Source organism: Ambystoma mexicanum, chromosome 9 (assembly GCF_040938575.1).
Source record: "Ambystoma mexicanum isolate Mex_15411 chromosome 9, UKY_AmexF1_1, whole genome shotgun sequence".
NCBI classification, from domain to species: Eukaryota; Metazoa; Chordata; class Amphibia; order Caudata; family Ambystomatidae; genus Ambystoma; species Ambystoma mexicanum.
Genome location: NC_090931.1, coordinates 252,337,589 through 252,359,413, shown reverse-complemented (window position 1 = coordinate 252,359,413; position 21,825 = coordinate 252,337,589). Strand labels below are relative to the sequence as shown.

The window sequence follows — 21,825 nt, the reverse complement described above, 5'->3', positions numbered from 1 at the left end:
CGAAATAACATCCAACTTCCAATCCAAATTTAGAAAGACTCAGCATCAGTTAGTGCCGGCTGCATTCGCGGCGACCCTGACCACTAAATACCTGGCAGTGCCGTCCGCTTTCACGCCAGCCCGGACCACACACACCAGCATACACCAATCATGACCCTGGATTCCCTCAAGCACCACCAACTGAATCACAGTCCTTCATATATGAAATGTCACAGGATTGGTTAATCACTACAGCTGGCATGTACAGGAAAAACAGGACAATTGCACTCACAGTTTGTTGTGACAGAATCACCACCATCGCAATCGGAAAAATTGTGATGCACCCCGGGGAATTGTCAGCGGAGGACGTGGGCCATGGCCATATCCCACACCAGTATGCCCTGTGGGGGTCCCCCATTCAATATTCCTGGAGGGCAGTCAGGATTCAGACTCCGAATCACTCTGGAAGGAAGAGGGGGTGGGCAGGTATTGCACATGTAAGAACTATAGGATTGGCTGCCCACGGTAACAGTAACAACTGAAAAAGCTCAGTAAGCGCCTGATAGCTGGGTACACTGGCCATTTTATCTGCCTAGAAGAACCCGGAAGTACAACCAATGCTCCCCTTGTTGCAAATAGTTGCACATTGTCGCTGTCGCTAACCGTTTTAACACAGCCGCAAGATTCGACAAAAGAAGCCAATTACCTATGTGTCGCACAAACAACAAATTACCACCAAACTCCACCAGATACATATAACTCACCACTCTAGTGGACACTGGCCACAGGCATGGCTATCCGCACACATCAGAATACAGCAACGACTATGACAAAATGTGGTTGTGTTGTTCACATAACTCTCCACCTACTCACACCAGACTATGCCTCAACACCTCTGACATCAGAATGCAGCGCAGACCTATGACAAATGTGGGTACTCTGGGCATAGAGCGAGTCCACAGCTCTGACGCTCTGACTCCTCTCAGCACCCACCCACATGCCTGACCACATGGGTTGCTCTGTACCAGAGCCTGGCCAGCCCTCTTAAGACTTATTTGGCCAATTTCACACGCGTATCATAACTTTGCTCCATGACCTCCAACACTCTGGACTTTGGTTCTCCAAGGGAGTTCACACTAACAGTGCATTGAGACTATAATAATGGTAAAAGACGTTATATAATTGACAAGTACAATACAATAATTTGTTAGCGTTTAGGATGACAATATATTAAGTAAATAACTTTCGAGCGCTGATGGGTCGCTGCGCTCTGCTGGCCGCAGCCTACAGGGCATGCAGAAAGGGGATCTTCGGTGAACGGCCTGCAGTGAAACGGCCCACGCCTAAATTGCTGTGCTGAAAGACGGCATGCTGAACTCACCATGGGTAAGAGACATGGAAGGCGGATTCATAAAGGTTTCAACTGCAACAAATAGCAGATGCCCGTGAGCATCTCCTGATTTGCTTCTTCTCCCTAATACATGAATCATGGGTCTAAAACTGGAGCAAATGCAGAGGTGCCCAGAGCATCCCTGAGAGGCCTGGAGCATCCAAAAGCTGCCCGGAGCCTTCCTGAGATGCCTGGAGAATCCCTGAGGTGCCCGGGGCATCCCTGAGAGGCCTGGAGCATCCCTGAGGGGCTTGGAGCATCTTTGAGATGCCTGAAGCATCCCTGAGGTGCCCAGAGGCCTGGAGCAACCATGAGGTGCCAGGAGCATCCCTGAAAGGTCTGGAGCATCCCTGAGGTGCCTGGAGAATCCCTGAGGTGCCCGGAGCATCCCTGAGAGGCCTGGAGCATCCCTGAGGGGCTTGGAGCATCCCCATGAGGCCGGAAGCATCCCTGAGGTGCCTGGAGGCCTTGTGCATCCCTGAGGTGCCAGGAGCATCCCTGAGAGGCCTGGAGCATCCCTGAGGTGCCCGGAGGCCTGGAGCAACCATGAGGTGCCAGGAGCATCCCTGAGAGGCCTGGAGCATCCCTGAAGTGCCTGGAGAATCCCTGAGGTGCCCGGAGCATCCCTGAGAGGCCTGGAGCATCCCTGAGGGGCTTGGAGCATCCCCATGAGGCCTGAAGCATCCCTGAGGTACCTGGAGGCCTGGAGCATCCCTGAGGTGCCAGGAGCATCCCTGAGAGGCCTGGAGAATCCCTGATGTGCCCAGAGCATCCCTGATAGGCCTGGAGCATCCCTGAGGGGCTTGGAGCATCCCCGAGAGGCCGGAAGCATCCCTGAGGTGCCTGGAGGCCTGGAGCATCCCTGAGGTGCCAGGAGCATCCCTGAGAGGCCTGGTGCATCCCTGAGGTGCCAAGAGCATCCCTGAGATGCCTGGAGGATCCCTGATGTGCCCAGAGTATCCCTGAGAGGCCTGGAGCATCCCTGAGGTGCTTGGAGCATCCCTGAGGTGCCTGGAGACCTGGAGCATCCCTGGGGTGCCAGGAGCATCCCTGAGGTGTCCTCGGAGCTTCCCCTGGATGCATAGAGCATCCCTGAGGTGCCTGTGAGTGAATCTTGAACAATCATATTTGCAGGTGAGCATTTTACAGAGCCTCCAGCCATCTGCAGATTCGCTCCAGTTTTAGGCGTTGCAGATCAGCTATAAGGCAGCAAGCAGGTTTTTGAGAATACGGTAACCTCTGAATTTTGTGCCATCATCGGTGTAAAAAGATAAGTATTGTCCCGGTAATTACCCTTTAGTGGAAGATCACACATTACACTTTTCTATTATAAGTCAGTTAACACCAGTTTTAAGACATATGCCTTTTACTCAGTGCCACCAGCACTGATATATTTATAGGGTACAACGTCCTTTCATCGACAGTCTTTTTTTGGATTTTTTTTTAACAAAAAATGTTCAACAGAAAAACTCATTGAAAAATATAGGGGGGTGGGAAAGTCATATAAGGGGTGGGGGGGATCGGGAATAATGAGAAAATAATAGGGCTTGGATGCTTGGGGGTAAACCGCCCAAAAATAAAAATGTATCAATTTCGATTCGTTTTTTCGTTGAGAACAACCGCGGCAAAACAATCTGTCCGTGAAATGACATAGAACCATTTATAGATGCTGGGCCCTGCATTAGTTTGTTTTGCTGCAAGTTTAAAAATATATATTTCTCCAAACTAAGGCAGGGGTATGTTTTAAATTGATGAACGTTGAGTTTTAAACGTAATGGTTCGTAAACCGATACGTTCCTATGTTTGTGTACACTGGGGATACTGTATATCGTGTAGCGTGATGTTTTTACAGAACAGTTTTCTTGCGAAATAAAGCTGAATGTGGTTTGATTTGATTTAAATTAGAACTCCATGTTACAATTGCGCCATCTACTGTCCAACAAAGTCAAAGCTTACCAGAAACACAAAAGAACCGTCCAAATTAAAATTCATCTTACAAAGAAAATCAAAATATTGCCGTGTGCAGAGAGCTGTAGTCTCTGTTCTCCTCTGGGGTTCAAACAAGAGCCTTCAGGAGCAAGAGAGTACAGGATCTCCTGTTGGATTAAAAAAAAAAAAACCTCTGCCTGAAACTAAATTGACGAGGCACTAGCTCCATTTATTTGAATTCCAGAGATTCCTTTCAAAGAATGCTTTCATCCTCACTCCCTCTTTCTGCATTTATGAAAAATAAAAGTAAATTCGATTAAGCCCTGTCTGTAATCACACTGTCGTGTGTCCCCTGCCTTCTCCCTTCCGAATAAGCACTAAAACAACAACAGCAGCCACCACCCTAATTCGGCATTGTGATATTATCAGAAGCTCCAAAATCGCCACCAAATGTATCCTTCAGAACCTCTAAAAAAGTTTGAGAAGTTCTGCACATCCAGAACACAGAGAATAATCAGGTACATAGTGGCCCTGACAAACTCCCCCAGACTCATCTGCAATGATGCAGAAGGCTGTTTCAGACCACTCTTAAAATGAAAATGTCATCATTTATTTTAGAGCATATTGTCTGACTTTTCCTGCCCTCACTCCCTTCATAATCGTTTCGAAGATGTTCATTGTGTACATCCCGTCTGGTCTTCCTTTGTTGGTGGGTCAATAGTTGTATGACTAACTTCCTTTTCATACTCTGCCACTTTCCACTTGAGCAATTTCGGCTTCCCTCACCACAGTGTGTGTGTGTTTATGCTTCTCCTTTCCTGCCCAACATGTCCGTTCACACTCTGGGATGCCAAGCTTCAGCTGGCACTATCCAGACTGGAATCTTTTCTCGAACATGGTTGTAGACAACATAGTTTGGGTAAATATTGTCCAAAATTCTCTTCTCTCGTCTCTGACATTTGGGTTTTTGAGTTGTCTACAGATGTAGAACTCTTTCTACCTGATGTCTCTGCCACATACTATTCAGTAAGGGGGAAAATCTGCATGGATAACACCTTTATTAAAAAAAGAAAACTTGGATCCCACCAACAATGATACCTATAGGCCCATAACAAATGTGCCTTTATCCTCAAGATATTAGACAAACTTGCATACCTGCAATTACAGGCTCATGTCGAGGAACATAAAAGCCTTGGCACCCGATAGTCGGGCTATAGAACTCGTCATGGCACCGAGACGGCCATGCTCGATCTTAAATCCATCTTGGCTGGCATAGCAGACAAAAACCAAGCTGCTATGCTTATGCTATTCGACCTCTCCACAGCCTTTGAGCTGGTTGATCACAGCTTACTTGTGTCAAGGCTCGGAGAGGTCGACAATTGTTCTACGACAGCATCTAGATGGATAGCCTCCTTTCTAGGCCCTAGAATGTAGAATGGTAAGGGTTTGTGTAGGCAACAATCAATCCTCCCCCATTTCTCAGACTTGTGGAGTTCCACAGGGCTCCTGTCTGTCGTCTCTGCTTTTTAATCTGTATATTCGCCACCTTCTCGACCTCTTGAGTAAACTTGGAGTTCAATATACAAACTACACAGGCGACACTCAGGTAGTTATACAACTGAGTGGCTCATACAGTAATGATGTTAGAACTATCAATAACATATACAAAGCCATACAGGACTGGATGGCCTGTAATTCACTGGCTTTGAATGATAAAAAGTCCAAGCTCTTAATAGTGTCTTCCAAAAGCACCCGGACTAAACTTTATCCTAATTATGCCAGCTTCCCTATTGCGGATAATATCATCACTGTCCAAAAGAAAGTTAAGACCCTGAGAGTTGTCCTTGATGAAGAGCTATCCATGAAGTCCCATTTCTCTAACATCAGGTCTAGCTGCGGACTGATTAACAAGCGAAAAGGATATATTCGCCCATTTATCACTGAAAAAAACTGTGCTCTCCTGTCTTCAGCACTGATAAATTCTAGATTAGACTATTGTAATAGTCTCCTATCTGGTACCACAGCTGCTAATGTTCATTCTTTGCAGGTGGCCCAGAATAATGCTGTGCGCACTATTTTTAACCAATCTCTTCGCACCCATATTTCCACCTTTAGGAAGAAACTTCACTGGCTCCCGGTAAAACATTGTATAACACACAAGGTGCTAACTACGACCCATAAATGCCTGAGCTTTAGCAACCCCACATATCTGTCTGCACGCATTAGCATTAAGTCTAATGAGAGGAACCTTCGCTCATCCACAGCGGTCATCCTCAAACACCCCAGATTTAGGACAGCTAGATTTGGGGGTACCACCCTTGATGTACAGGGTCCCCTTCTTTGGAATGCACTACCAGCTCAGATACGGCAGATCCAAAGCTACACTGTATTTAAACGGGCCATAAAAACTCATTTCTTTAACCTGGAATAACTTGCTCATGGTTCCTCGTTTTTTTTCCTCTGCCTTGTCCGTCTGTCTCTGTCTTTTGTTTCTGTGTGCGCCCTGAGGCCCACGGGCATGTGACGCGTTACAAACATTAAAATAAATAAATAAAATAAAAATTATCCTCTCCTGGCCTACCATTTCTTGGCAAGCATTGAGCAGCTCCAGCCTTTCCTCCTCCTTAATGGTTTTTTCCCACTCTTGCATGTTACATTATTTTTTTATTTCTTACCTTTCATGTCCTCTATTATCTCCTGTGAAATCGCCATCCCCCCATGATCTTCTTTCTTCCCTGGCTAGCAGTTTCCCTTCAGTGGTTCTCTCTGCTGCCATGGTTAGTGATCTCAGCGTCCCACCATTCAAGAGCTCGGGTGTTCGGTGGCTCCTGGTAAAATTCACAGGGAGATCAAGTCAGTAGGTCTGGTCCACGATGAGCTGGAGTGTTGGGAGACATTGGTGGACCCAAACACATCCAAGTGATTCTTATTTGGGCCATGTCATGTCTAATCTGGAAACATTTCACATTCTCAAGGGCCTGTCCCTCAACAAAGACTGGACCAGTTCTTGGAGTTTCTCACTCATTTGAACTTCTTTCCTCCAAACCATTTTACTGTATCTGATCTCTCTGGTCTTTCTTATTCTCTGGGGTCCAAGAAGCGATGTGACAAATGCAGGTTCTTAGAACACACAACTTAGTAAAACGCTTGCTTGCAAAGACATCAGCCCTCTTCGTTCTACTTCCGAATCCTCCCTGGACATCTGGATCAAGCACAAAAGGAATATTGAAACTGCGCAGATTAATACTGGGTGAAATCGAATTCCAATCCCAATCCCGCGCTTAGAAACCACTCGCTGGCATTCAGCGTGTTATAAAAGAACAATAATAATTATAATAGGTCTGGCACCAGTAGATTTATGCATCAGAAATGTTTTGCAACATGTATGACAGCTCATCCTTTTTTAACATGAGCACCTTTTGGGTTCGTAATATGATTTACAATCTCATTTCCAGTTAAGAAAAGACATGTCCTGACGTGTGCATTTACATGATTAAAAACATGTTAGACATGCGCAAAGTAAACCACAAGCCACGCATGCATGGAGAAGTCATTTTTGGCATCACTTAATTGAGTGCCATTTAGAGAGGTAATGTTTCAATGTTATGAGTTAATGGCAGCCGTGTACCTGCGATATAAGAGCGAATTCCCAAACTCAGTAGTAAGTGTTTTTGAAGTTTTCTTTTTTTGGCTAGCTGAAAACAAATAGGTAATTAATTATCCCACTATATAAAACAAAATAAAACCACAGGAGTAAAGATCAGCCCTGCAAGTGGGCCCTGCGCGCTGATTCTCACAGATGGTATTGGTAGTAACTATGGCTTCCCTTTGCCTTAAAAAGAAAAAAAAGATTTGATGACCTTTTCGTAATTTTGTACACATTTAAAAGGCATTCGTTATAATGTCTGACGATGAAAGAACATAGAACCCTTTTTTTTTCTAAGAGAGAAGCCATTTCTTTTTTCTATGTGTTTCAGTTCCTCTCTGATTTTACGTGCTTGGAATTCTAAGGCTGCCACATCGGCTAAAAGCCAGGGGACTCTTACTCAGACACATGCTTACATCTCCTTCCATTCCCTACTCTCTATCCGCATTTCAGATGTACAGTTGCATAGAAAGCATTGGGGATATGCCCGGGCCTCAGGGATATGTTAGGCATCAGGGATATACCCGTGCCTCAGGGATATGACCGGGATATGCCTGGGCCTCAGGCATATGTTCGCCCTCAGGGATATACCCGTGCCTCAGGGTTATGACCGGGATATGCCTGGGCCTCAGGGATATGCTCGGCCTCAGGGATATACCCGGGCCTCAGGGATATGCCCGTGCCTCAGGGATATGACCGAGATATGCCTGTGCTTCAGGGATATGCCCGGGCGACCGGGATATGCCTGGGCCTCAGGGATATGCCCAGGCCTCAGGGATATGCCCGTGCCTCAGGGATATGACTGGGATATGCCTGGGCCTCAGGGATATGCCCGGGCCTCAGGGATAGGCCCAGGCCTCAGGGATATGCCGGCCTCAGGGATATGCCAGGGCCTCAGAGATATTCCTGGGCCTCAGGGATATGCCTGTGCCTCAGGGATATGCCAGGGTCTCAGAGATATTCCTGGGCCTCAGGGATATGCCTGGGCCTCAGGGATATGCCCGGGCCTCAAGGATATGGCCAGGCCTCAGGGATATGCCCGGGCCTCAGGGATATGCCCGGGAATCCAGGTCTTCAGACACATTTAAGTAATTCTAGGGATATGACCGGGATATGCCTGGGCCTCAGGGATATGCTCGGCCTCAGGGATATGCCTGTGCCTCAGGGATATGACCGGGATATGCCTGGGCCTCAGGGATATGCCCGGGCGACCGGGATATTCCTGAGCCTCAGGGATATGCCCGGGCCTCAGGGATATGCCCAGGCCTCAGGGATATGCCCATGCCTCAGGGATATGACTGGGATATGCCTGGGCCTCAGGGATATGCCCGGGCCTCAGGGATAGGCCCAGGCCTTAGGGATATGCCTGGGCCTCAGGGATATGCCAGGGCCTCAGAGATATTCCTGGGCCTCAGGGATATGCCCGTGCCTCAGGGATATGCCAGGGCCTCAGAGATATTCCTGGGCCTCAGGGATATGCCCGGGCCTCAAGGATATGGCCAGGCCTCAGGGATTTGCCCGGGCCTCAGGGATATGCCTGGGAATCCAGGTCTTTCAGACACATTTAAGTAATTCTAGGGATATGACCGGGATATGCCTGGGCCTCAGGGATATGCTCGGCCTCCGGGATATGTCCGGGAATCCAGGTCTTTCAGACACATTTCAGTAATTCTAGGGATATCTACATGTTGGTTATCAAGGAATTTAAATATGAGAGTGAAGTAAACAAATGTGGGCGGGAATTCAGGACGAACACACACGCCCTTAGCACTAAGGTCACCTGGACTCTGGAGCTCATTCCTTTCGGCTTCGGTCCGGAACAAATATTAAGATGCTATAGCCTCTGTACTAACCTAAAGCCTTTTAAGTTAGAATTCTATTAAGTGTGTGAATAATATCTGCGGTGTGTGCACTTATTTAATACTAACATGCTTACATCTTTTCAATATGGTTTATATAAAACAATATTTCTTTCCCATTTTCCGTAGGCAATTATTGGTCTAATTTTAGCCACGGACATGGCACGTCATGGGGAAATCCTGGACTCCTTTAAAAACATAGTTCCTAACTTTGATTTCGGCAGCGACGAACACGTGAAATGTGTAAGTGCACAGAACATGAACAACGTTACTCCATCATTCACAAAATATGTATCTGCTTCATTACAGAAAGTCAGAACACATCCCTGGTGCAGTGTGTTCCCAGTCCAGCATTTTGGTTTTGGCGCATGTTTTGGCACTTTAGTGCCACCCTGTGGGCATAACAAATTTACAGAGCAGGAGAGGTGAAGGGGAGGGGTGGGATGGTCGAATATTTGGTTGGGATGGCAACTGTCAATGCTTGTTGCATGAACTGGCCAGTTTATCAGTGAGTAGTTTTTATATTGTCTCCCATATACAAAAATGAAGAGTTGCTTTACTAATTGTATGCCAATCAAAATTTAGGATTTAGGAAGGTGTGTTCCCACTCACCAGCCCTTTTTCTGCCAGCATGCCTTGGAGCGCATATGTGCGAGTACATAAAAGAAAACTGCACAGCAGGCTGTGCAAGTGGCTGGGCTGCAGACTGCAGGGGGCATTTGCTTTCTTCCCCATTCTCACTCGTCTTGAGCCTTGCAGGCGAGCGTGAGCATCACCAGGCCTGCAAGGTTACAGCCAGCAGTAACATTGGTGCGTCGAGGGCGTGGCCTGGTGTGGCACGTGCTACCCCTGGAATCTGATTGGCCACCGCAGGTGCCGCCCCATTATCCTAAACTATGACCATTATGTATGTGTACTTCATGCCACCCCTGCATAGGTCAGTGCCCCACTTGGGCCACCCCAGTCAAAAGCGTCTGGACACGCCACTGTACAGATCCCCAACCAGGAAGCTGAAGCAGCAAGCAGACACAGGCCCTCAATCATCCAAAGTGAAGCGCTGGTACTACGCCGTCATGCTGGCATTCAGTCACGTGCCCGCAGCGACGTGCCAGGGAGACCATAGACATCAGCCCCACTGCCACAAAGCCGAACAGGAAGGTCATGAGCTAGGTGCTCTTCTGGGCGACGAGGAAGCTATCAAGGGCCATTGGACTGGTCAAGGAGGCCATGGGGGGGGGGGGGACTCACTGGAATCTACAGCTGGTAGAGAACACGAGCCTTCCAGAATTGGAATGGCACTGTGGTCGCTAGCGAGTAAGGGGCCTAGCAGCAGCGGTAGGAAAGCTGGAGGTTCTCCAAGAGCAGGTGGGACCCCACTTGTGAGCCATTGCAGAGATGCCAAGTTTACAGTGGGGTGTGTGAGACCGCACCTATGCCACTAGCATGTGGGTGTGAGATCACATCAGAGAACTCCAAACACAGGGTTGTGAGGCATCCTTGCCCGTGACACGCAGAGTTGGATGCAATTCTACCCCAGTAATATGTGAGCACTTGGAGATGCAAGCTTTCCTTATTTGTAGTAACATGTAAACACCAAGCCGAACTCTCAGCAGATAATATTGTGCTACTGACTTGGACTACAGGGTGGGGTTTTCAATAGGACAAACGTGAACAAGCTTTGTGAAAGCCAATAGTTTTGGTATTTGAAGTTACCGAATTTTACATGTATAAGCATGAATGGCGTAAATACCTTGGGCCTCATTACGAGTATAGCGGTTGCGGGAAATAAGTGGTGGTAACGGAATTACCGCTACTTTTCCCGTACTACGAGTATGGCGGTCGAGTGGGGGATTTAAATCCTCCCGCTTTCCGCCGAAAAAATACGCAAAATTGGTGGAATTAACACTGCAGTAATTCCACGAGCAGTAATTCAGCCGAAATCCCCAAAAATTAATGGGCAATAACACTGCTACCCCCACTTGTAATCCAGCAGTAAATCGCCGGACCAAGTGGCGGTAACAGTAAATCCATTGGGCGATATTCCGGTGGATTTACCGCTGGAATACCGCCCAACTCGTAATGAAGCCCTTTGACTGTACATGTCCAGTTCAAAGAATATCTGAAAATTAGTGTTTGCAGACACATAACATTAGTAATACATATATAAAATAAAGGTGTTGTCTATTACTTATAGCTATACAGCAGCAGCAGATCCTAGCAGAACGCCAGACCAGATGAAACCTGCTGGTTCTCAGGTGCCGTACAAGCTCGGTGAAACATAATATCAGGATTGTTTATATGATATGACAGATATGATAGGTTATTTATAACGCGCTTAATACCCAGAGGTTTCTAAGCGCGGACCTGCGGATCGAACCTGTGTTGCTCAGTGTTGTCTTGCTTCCAAGGCGGAAGTGTTGCCGCTGAGCTATCCTCCCGAGACAAGTGGCCTTGGAAAAGTGCGGTGCAGTGTGAAACATGTGCCTGCCCTTTTCCCTTTTTATCGAATGTACATTTTAAGTGATTTGGTATGCAGTGAATACACTTTACAGGAAAATAAGTACAGCAGACTATATATTCTTTTTAATGTCTTTGGTTCATTGATGATATAGATAGCCTTTTCTCACTGGCTATAAATATACGGCAGGCAAACGTTGCACGTGGCTGTTTCTCAGAGCTGGAACCCCGCCACAAGTTGCTGTACTGGAGCATGGTTGCTTATTGTTCTGTGCAGTTGTATGGTTACAATTTTTTCAAGGCCATTCCCCAGGAAGGGAATGTTAGTGATTGGGCCAGTGGCGGCTGGTGAATTCTTTTACTGCAGAGGTGTAACTATTTGTCTGTGATATGGCTGAGCAACTGAGCGTAGCAGGGAGCCCACACCCCTCAAAGGGGCTTCGTGGGGGTTCTGCCCGAGAATCTTTTTTAAATAATGGGTGAAAATGGTTCATTTTCGAGCAGACTTTTTAGAAAAAGCCAAACAGTTTGCAATTGGGTTCTGTAGTGTAACTCATGAAAAAAATCCAATAGATGCAAGTCACCAACAGTGCACAGGAGCATTTCTCCAACACATTCTCATGTTGCCTTTTCCCACAATATGTGCCAGTATAAAACATTTTCACACTGGCTGTGCCCATACATTTCCATGCTGACTGCAACATTATACCCTATTATTCCCATATAAGAACATACTCATGCCAGTAATGATACTATAAGAGAACATGTGCATATTTGTTCTGCCAATATATGGCAGTATCCCCACATAAGACCATACTCCAGTTGGCTTTAACATTAAAAATGCATTCCAAAGTATGAAAACATGTCCAAACTGGCTGTACTAAAATGCCAGTTGAGCTACACAATAACACTTATCATGCTTGCTATATCAAAGATGCCCAATATAAAATGTCATACCTCAATACGAAATGGCTAGACTAAGTGCATAAAAGTGATGGTCTTGCTTCATAGTAACACTTAGCATGCTTGCTTTACCAACAATGCCCAATACAAAATGCCATACCACAATACAAAATGACTGAGCTGGCTGCATTGAAATGACAGTCTAGCTACATAATAACACTTATGCTTCTTTTATCAAAAGTGCCTAATACAAAATGTCATTCCACAATAAGAATAGGACAGGACTATTCTTCCTCCCCCGCACCTCAAAACTCAAAAGAAAATATACATATATGCATCTTAACCCCATGTCATACACTGGGAGTGCACCCACAATTCCTTGGACAGTAAGAATAATACCACTGATCCTGCCTGCTTTATCAAAGATGCCCAATATAAAATGTCATGCCACAGTAAGACATGACTAGACTGGTAGCATACAACATTCCAGCCTTGCTTCGTAGTAACACTTATCATGCTTGCTTTACCAAAGATGTCCAATACAAAATGTCATACCACATTAAGAAATTACTAGACTGGCTGCATTGGAATGCCAGTCTAGCTACATAATAACACCTATGCTTGTTTTACCAAAGACGCCAATACAAAATGTCATACCACAGTAAGAATAATACCACTTATCCTGCTTGCTTTATCAACCATGCACAGTCCAAAAAAATTCCATGTCTGCTCCATGGTGTACCAGCGCCTTGCAGAAAGGCATAATAACGATAATGATTAATGTGATTATGTGTGATTGCGAGGTGCTGGGGGGCACTGGGGTAAGGATTGTTTTATTTTACTGGCCATCTATCGTAGTAAAATGACACACCTGTTCCCTGGGTCCCGAGCTCCTCACACATGCACAAAATCAATGTAGTTATGTGTGTATGCCAGGAACTGGGATACCAGGGGGCGGGATGGTATTTTTTAATGGACATCTATCATAGATGTCCTGTAGAAAAAATACCATGCCTGTCCCCTGGGCCTCACAGCACAGCCTCACAGCACCAAACACACATAGACACGCACACACAATCACAATCACAATCAAAGTGATATGTGTGTATGCAAGGCGCTGGGGGAAAGGGGGACAGGTATGGTATTTTTTTTACTAGACATTTATCATAGATGACTAGGGCCTCACAGTACACACACACACACACACACACACACACACTCACTCACTCTGGGGGACAGGGGGCAGGTATGGAACTTTTTTACTGGGATAGATGTCCATTAAAATAATACCATCCCTATCCCCTATCCCCTCGACCCCTCAACACCTCAGGGGTTTACACACAGCAAGCATTCACTGTCTCAATCACAGTCACGAGCACCCATCATGTACTCACTCAAAACACAAGAATACATGCATCCATACACATATTTAAATAATAAATAAACATACAAACACACACATTTACACAACATACACACACAACTACACACAGCATGCACTCTTTCATTCACACGAACATCCATCATGCACTCACTCAAAACACAAGCATGCACGCACCCATACACATATTTAAATAATAAACATATAAACACACACACACACATTTACAAAACATACACACACACACAGCAAGCACTCTCTGTTTCATTCACATGAACGTCCATCATACACTATCATAACACAAGCATAAATACACATACTTAAATAAAAAATAAATGAGCATACAAATACACATTACGCAACACATACACAGCGAACACTCTGTTTCATTCACACAAGCATCCATCATGCACTCACTCATAACACAAGCATACACGCAGCCATACACATATTTAAATACTAATTAAACAAACATACAAATACACAAATTTACACAACATACACACAGAAAGCACTTACATCAGCATCCATCATCATACATTCACCTAACAATACAAGCATGCACGCATCCATACACATAATTTAAATTAAAAAAATGAACATATACAAACGTACCTGCTGCCACAGGTCCGGAGGTTCCAGTGCTTCTGCCCCCTGCAAGCATGAACAGGAATCAGGAAGTTTCCTGGTCCCTGCACATGCATGCAAGGGGCCTGAGCATGGGCCTGGAGATGCCCCACTCCAGCCTGCTTTGTCTGTATGTGCGAGGAGGTGCAGGAGCACCCCCTTGCACATACAGACATGCAGTTTCTCAGCCAGCATTTCAAATGAGGCTGGGGAAACAAAACATTCCCAGCCTTGCATGGCTCATTGAGGTTGCACAGCTGGGGAAATGTAACTGTGAAAGGAAAACAAAGTTTCCCTTTCACATTTAAGAACACTCCCCCAGCTGGAAAAATCAGCTGAGGGAGTTTTTGTATTTTACTGGGCTGGCTCCTCCAAAATGGGTGAGAAGGGGCAAAGACCCGATGGGTCGAAGCCCCCTCCCCCCATTATGGATTTGGCGATGTCATCTGGGTACAGATTTGTTTTTTTAAGAAGTGGGAATTTTGAGCCTGATTGTAGTGTTGTGGAGGGATGTACGTCATTATTGCAAATTCTGAAAAGCTCGAATTACAAAATAGCGAAGCCCACTTTGCTGCATTTTGTAATTCGAGCTTTTCGGAAATAGCTCAATTGTCCTCCGCTTTCTCTTCCATGTATATGGGCGGGACACTCCAGCAACCCACAAATAATGAACTAAGGGGGCGGGGGACAACCCGTAACCCCTGCTCACACAGTTTGGTATTTTTGGGTCCAATCTTTTTTACCTTTGCCGAATGCGACCAACAGTCGCATTCAGCATTTAATGTTCGATTTTTGGTGCAAATCCATTTGGAAAACGTCTCTTGAAAGCGTGATGCATAGATGATATGAAGGAAGGGCTGCAATGCTTGGGGCCATATTGATTTGATGATGGTGGTGGTGGGAAGGATGCCATCTTCATATGCGGTGGGTTTGAGGGATACACGGATGTTGACAAGGATGTTGGCAAGTTCATTGGTGGTGATGAGCCTGAAGTTTACCCGGGAATCATCATGTTTCAGTTAAAAGTTCTTGGGAGGGAGCGAATGGCTACTACGGCTCATACAGCTGTGGTCAAAGCTTTTGTGGGGAAGACCGTGGATAACCGCTTCGCGAGTAAGGTGTGTGTTTTTGTACATGGTTGTTGACTAAATAGAACACAAGTGGAATGGACTAGAATGATGGCATTATCTGTGCAGTCATGACCATCTGTAAGTAGACATTAGAACACATCCGGTACACCGTGCTGCATGTAGGTGGGTAGGGTTTGTTATGTACGACTAAATGTCTGTAGTATTGAGGACATCCAGTAGTTCCTCTTTGTTGGTTTTGGTAGCTGAGGTAAAACATAGGTTGGCATTTCAGAGGAAGATCTTGTTTTAATTTCTGACTGATGATGTAATCTCATACAGGAAAGAAATGGCGGAACCTGGGGGATGGTAGAGGAGATGTCGAGTTTTGAGCCGGGGTGAGATGAAAGTGCCCCCTGATGACTTCCATGGATAAGAGTAGTGTGGTTGCCTGCAGAGTGCAGGGCATGCTGTCTTCTGGATGACTGCAAGGTCACCAATGACCTTCTCCACTCTATCCACATGTGAAAAGCGGTATCCTAATGGAATGAAAACATTGAGTATGTGGGGCGGGCGGGCGAAACGGACTCTGCAACGAAAAGGTCATCCAAGTTATGGACGTGGATAAAGTCTATGATGTCAGCTACGCGTAGAACCGCAGCGTAAGACTTTACAATCCTCATATCATGAGATTGGGAAGGCGACGATGAGTGGGTAGATCATTGCGGCCCTTGCATTTGTCGATGATGCCTGGGCGAGTGACTCCCCGGCAGTTCAAAGAAAATGCAGTGATTATGTCATGTGACGGTGAGAGCCAAGCCAGGTGATGGAGGGGTGGGGCTTCAGCAGAACTGGATGACTCCTTTATGAGGAAAAAAACTAGAATCTGGTGCTGGCATTAAGAGTAGGGTCAGTTGACCTGCGGAGGGAAGGCCTAATGAGACTGGATTCTTCTGAGCGGAGTGAAGAATTGTGGTTCCTTCCTCCTGGTCACATGGGAGCGGTGGTTAATGAAGGCCCGGTAAGTGTGCAGGGCTTAGGTAGTGCTGAATGCTGGCTCTAAGGAAAGAGAACTTTGGGGGTGTCTTGCATTATGCATTATGGCAGCATGAGCGGAGCCAGAGCGGCCTGTGGAGAGAAGGGCAGACTGGTTGCAGTAATTTCGGTTCCAGTAATCGTAATACACATTTTTAAAAACTCACCTCCAAAAGCAAGAGACAAATATTGAGGCCGTTAAAACCTTATGCTTAATATTGCTCCCCTCATTTTGATTCTTGGGGCCAATGCATTTATTATTGCACTCCCCCACTTTTGAAGTGTCATAAGTGAGTAGTAGAGATCGAATGACTGTTTATAATTTTAAAAAAATGGTAAATGAGTTCGTATCAACAATGTATGCATTCTAAAGAAGGCTTGGGCAATCAGATCCCTGTTTATGCAGTTCTACCATCGTGTGTGTCTAGTTTTCAGCCATAAGAGTAATAACTATTGTGTTTGTGTTTTCAGAACAATTATGTACAATTGAGAAACTAGCGGTAGAATCAGTTCTCATCCCTTGATACCAGGTTGGTTAGGGGGTCTTTTCCATTTTACCAAAAAAGTTCCTTATTCATAAAGTGTCTGACCTGAAAACATGTAAGTAACCCAAGTGATAACATACATCGGATCTGTTAAAAGCTCATAATGCCGCTTGTTGGGCAAATATCCCCCAACAGTGTATCCTTTTTTTATTGCCAGTTTTCCATGATTTGATCCCAAAGATATAGAATTGTGGATCTTTAAAGAAGTGTCATTTGTTCTTCTAAACTCAAAATAGCCCATTATGTGTCTTGTGCGGCCTTTTGTTGGTAAAGAATTCACTGCATCAATGCTTTAAAAAAGTCTGTCTTTGTAATAAAGAGTAAGATCAAAGGGTGACTGATTTTCTGAAAATTAATTGAGCTGCAAGTAGAAGGTTGCCCAGAACTTCCAGGTAATAGTATTTAAAAGACGATATGGCCTGCCTCCTCCATCATTTGGAAGCTTAAGATACCCTCTAAACTTACTTTCCCGCCGCCTCTCCCCCCCCAAGTAAAGGACGTTATTGCTGAACGTAGCCCACAAATACATAGGATATAAATTGCAGGGATGGTGGTTAAATGTAGGAAGCTTGACAATATCATCATTCACCCAACTTTTTACAACGCATGAAGAGCAGAGCAGAGGAATAACCAATACCTGTGTACAGTGCCCTTGTGTCAGCCCTACAGCAGGGCCCAGGTTTCAGCATTGCAGGTATAGTGCACTGTGCCAGGTGGATGTGTTCCAATCGTGCAATTAGGGCCACCTTTCTGTACTGCAGTGCTAGTGTCGTGCTTGCATGCTCTTCCTTGGGTTCTACAGTGAGGACCCTTCCCAGTTTTGCAGGGATGATGTCCTGTCTTATGTGGGGTCTTCACGTATCAGTACTGCAGTAACGGTCTCATTTCAGCATCACACAGTAGGTACCCTGAGTGGGGCGCACTTGTTTGACAACCGCTGCGAGAGTCAACGTTTATTAATACAGTGGGGCGGATCTTGCATGAGGTCCACTTATTTTAGACTTGCTGTAAAGATCTTCTTAATGCTGTCTCCAAAAATGTCTACTCCAGAGTTCTGCAACCTGTAGCTCTCCAAATGTTTTGGACTACAACTCCCATGATCCCTCACCATTGACTTTGCTGGCTAGGGGTGATGTGAGTTGTATTCCAAAGCATCTGTAGAGCCAAAGGTTGCAGATCCCTGGTCTACTCTATCAAATCTCATGATTGGACAAATGCCACTGATTGTGATGAAGTGGTGCAGACTGGATAGTACCGGAAACATTACCCCCATACCCATTGGTTTTAAGCCAATCCCCACAAGGTACAGATTGTGTTTACATCTGTAAATAAACAATTTATTTTGTGGATAGTATCAATGGAAAATGACACGAACACCCGATTGTGCATGCTTGCGACTTTGAAAATTACACAATTTTCATGGATCACAAATGCAGATAGCCAGAGTCTTTGTGAACAGGTCCAAAATATTGAGCCCATTCCTTATTAATAATTATTCGACTGCAGATGCTGCAGGGACAGCAGGGACAGGGACATCCTGTTTAAGAATGATTTCCTATGTTCCATAAAAAGCTGGCCCATGTTCTTCCTCACTGACTTTCTTTTCTGACCCTATTTCACATCAAGGTTTACTTAAAGACGCCTTGACCTAGCAGGTTCCTCTGAGACTGCACGCAGCAAAACAAGATATTGTGGGGGCTGCGGCTGAAGCAGGGCACGAATTTCAGCCAGCAAGCCAACTAGTGTCGATGTGAGGGTTCTGGGATTTATAAGAGGCCCAATGAAAACAATGGCTGGTCCATTGCCTGCTTCATCCTTCTCTTGCCTTAGCTGTGGCCCCTAAAATGTTCCACCAACGCCAAAACTAAAAACCAGCCCCTAATTAACCCTTAGCAAAAAACAAATGTGTACTTCTCTTGTCCCCAGTTGGAAATGGTGTTGGTTAAATGCTGCGATATCTCCAACGAAGTTCGCCCCACCGAAGTTGCTGAGCCCTGGGTGGATTGCCTGCTGGAAGAGTACTTCATGCAGGTACACATCACCTCTTAGTATCTATTAATTCTAGTATTGGCTGTGACCTTCTCCAGCATTGACTAAAGTCAGCTCCTCTCTTTGTGTCCAGAGTGATCGTGAGAAGTCTGAAGGCCTGCCTGTCTCCCCCTTCATGGACCGGGACAAGGTCACAAAGCCCACCGCTCAGATCGGATTCATCAAGTTTGTTCTGATACCCATGTTTGAAATTGTGATGCAGGTATGTTCCTTTATTGCATTTGCTTACATGCTATTTGCTTCCACACTGCATATAAGCAGAGCGGTGTCCACACCTGAGTTAGCATCACATATGTTAACTGATATTGACAAATTAATGAAAAATACACATTCACTATTCATTAACCTAGAGATTTATAGTTAATTAAACCATAACATTACTCATTTCTAAGACAATGGGCCTCATTACGAGTTTGGAGGTAGCCATGCCGTCTTTACCGGCATGTCTACCCCCAAACTGGGTTCCGGGTCCTGGTCCCAAGAATAGAGATTTACCGGGCTATTCCGACATTGGAGGGCCCGGTTATTCCCTTTCCTGGGACCCGGAACCGGTACATCCCCATTCCCATTTGATCCCCCACAGGGCTTAATGGGAATGGGGAGGATGCTAACAACGGGCCCCTTAATGACGGGCCCGTTGTTAACATCCTGGACTGCTAGTGGGTCCCGCTCTGCACGTCTGGTCAGGGGTCTAGAGTGGGACCCGCTGCAGACCTCGTAATGAGGCGGCCCAGAATGAACAGTGCCAGTCCCTTACCGGCACTGTTCATTCGGCGGACGCCTACGTTGTAATGAGGCCCAATGTATGTGCTGAATCATTCTACTGGCATCAAAACAGCTACATATACATGTTTAATCATTCTTTAATATTGTGAAGAGTCAGACTTAAACAGCATGAACGAGTTTGTATAAGTTCATCAACCTTTTATTACTGAGGCAAGTCTATTATGCAGGTGACGGCAATGCCGGATTCTCTCCTGGATCTTTCCCTTCCCGATCATACTGAAAGACCCGGCATGTTCCTTCTCTGCTCCCGTGAACCTTCCTACATCCTTCTGTGTCTTCCTTCTCCTTGTTTGCCTAGGTGTATCCCAAATCTCCACAGTCGTTTTCTCCAGAGGCTGGCTGTAGAGTCAAGGAATAGGGACTCTGATATCTCCAGCTGAGGCGCCTTTTCCTTCCCCCTGGGTGTCTCTACTGGTTGCTGGCTGGTAGCACCCCCATATCCTTCCAAGAGAGCCTGTGTCTTGATTAGAGAGGGCTGAGAGGGCTCCTGTGGTGTCCAGCTGCGGAGGGACATCTCGTACTGCTGAGGCGGTATGGTTGTCCGCAAGGATTGTTACATGCTGGTCAGCTAGCTGCCCATCACGTAACCCCCACCCCCCCATCAAGCCCTGACATTGGGGCAGGGAAAAGGATCTGGACATATAATTGGCTTGAGATAACCAGCTTCCACGCAGGTGGACGGGGGTGAAGGAAAAGGGCTGTAGGGACAGAAACAAGTGAAGAATTTGTGGATTGGAGTCCTTGTGTCTGGCTAGCCAGACCAATGAGGCATTATCCGTCACAAATGCGAAGTATCATCCTAGAAGATAGTAGCATACGGATTCCATGGCCCATTTGACTGCTAAAACAAGGGGGGTTCTGGGAGTGTCTCTACTACTGGCCCATATCCCGGGTTAGAGTCTCAACCAGAGTCTTTAGCTCACCATCCTTTCACAGAAGAGAAATGCCCACTACATATCAGTCTTTGTCCTGCCCAAGGGCTGTCCAGCACCAAAATGCCTGGTAATTCTCTTCTGAACAAGAGTACCAACAGCAACCCCAGACATGTGTTTTGACCTGGTTGGGCCTCGTCAGTGAGGTGGAGCTGTGCCTCTCTAACAACAGTGAGCAAGGGTTGCACGTCTGGATTACCCTAGTAATTTAGGGTGAAAACTCAAAGCTACTTAATATGCAAACACAAGGGGGGTTCTGGGAGTTTCTCTACTACCACCCTATATCCTGGGTTAGAATCTCAACCAGAGGTTTTAGCTCACCATCCTTTCACAGAAGAGAAATTTCCACTACATATCAGTCTTTGTCCTGCCCAAGGGCAGTCCAGCACCCAAATGCCTGGCAATTCTCTTCGGAACAAGAGTACCAACTGCAACCCCGGAAACGTGTTTGGTCCTGGTTGGGCCTTGTGAGTGATTTGGAGCTGTGCCTCTCTAAGAACAGTGATCAAGGGTTCCACAACTGTATTAGCCTAGTAATTTAGGGTGAAAACCCAAAGTACTTAATATGCAAAAACAAGGGGAGTTCTTGGAGTTTCTCTAATACTGGCCTATATCCCGGGTTAGAGTCTCAACCACAGTCTTTAGCTCACCATCCTTTCACAGAAGAGAAATTTCCACTACATATCAGTCTTTGTCCTGCCCATGGGCAGTCCAGCACCAAAATGACTGGCAATTCTCTTCTGAACAAGAGTACCAACAGCATCCCCAGACACGTGTTTCGGCCTCGTTGGGCCTCATCAGTGAGGTGGAGGTGGGCCTCTCTAAAAACAGTGAGCAAGGGTTCCACGTCTGGATTACCCTAGTAACTTAGGGTGAAAGCCCAAAGCTACTTAATATGCAAAAACAAGGGGGGGTTCTGACAGTTTCTCTACTACCGGCCTATATCCCGGGTTAGAGTCTCAACCATAGTCTTTAGCTCACCATCCTTTCACAGAAGAGAAATTTCCACTACATATCAGTCTTTGTCCTGCCCAAGGGCAGTACAGCACCGAAATGCCTGGCAATTCTCATCTGAACAAGAGTACCAACAGCAACCCCAGACATGTGTTTTCGGCCTGGTTGGGCCTCATCAGTGAGGTGGAGCTGTGTCTCTCTAAGAACAGTGAGCAAAGGTTCCACGTCTGGATTAACTCAAAAACAAGGGGGGTTCTGGGAGTTTCTCTTCCACAGGCCTATATCC

General features: G+C 46.0%; 1 protein-coding gene across 1 annotated transcript in view; it reads left to right on the top strand.

Moving 5' to 3' along the window:
• LOC138487311 (high affinity cGMP-specific 3',5'-cyclic phosphodiesterase 9A-like) overlaps window positions 1-21,825 on the top strand; it is a 163,210-nt gene that overhangs the window by 120,210 nt on the left and 21,175 nt on the right. Inside the window, exons 11-13 of the mRNA XM_069613918.1 lie at window positions 8,933-9,046; window positions 18,745-18,849; window positions 18,941-19,069. Coding sequence (XP_069470019.1) covers window positions 8,933-9,046; window positions 18,745-18,849; window positions 18,941-19,069 — 348 coding nt within the window. The remainder of the gene's footprint in view (window positions 1-8,932; window positions 9,047-18,744; window positions 18,850-18,940; window positions 19,070-21,825) is intronic.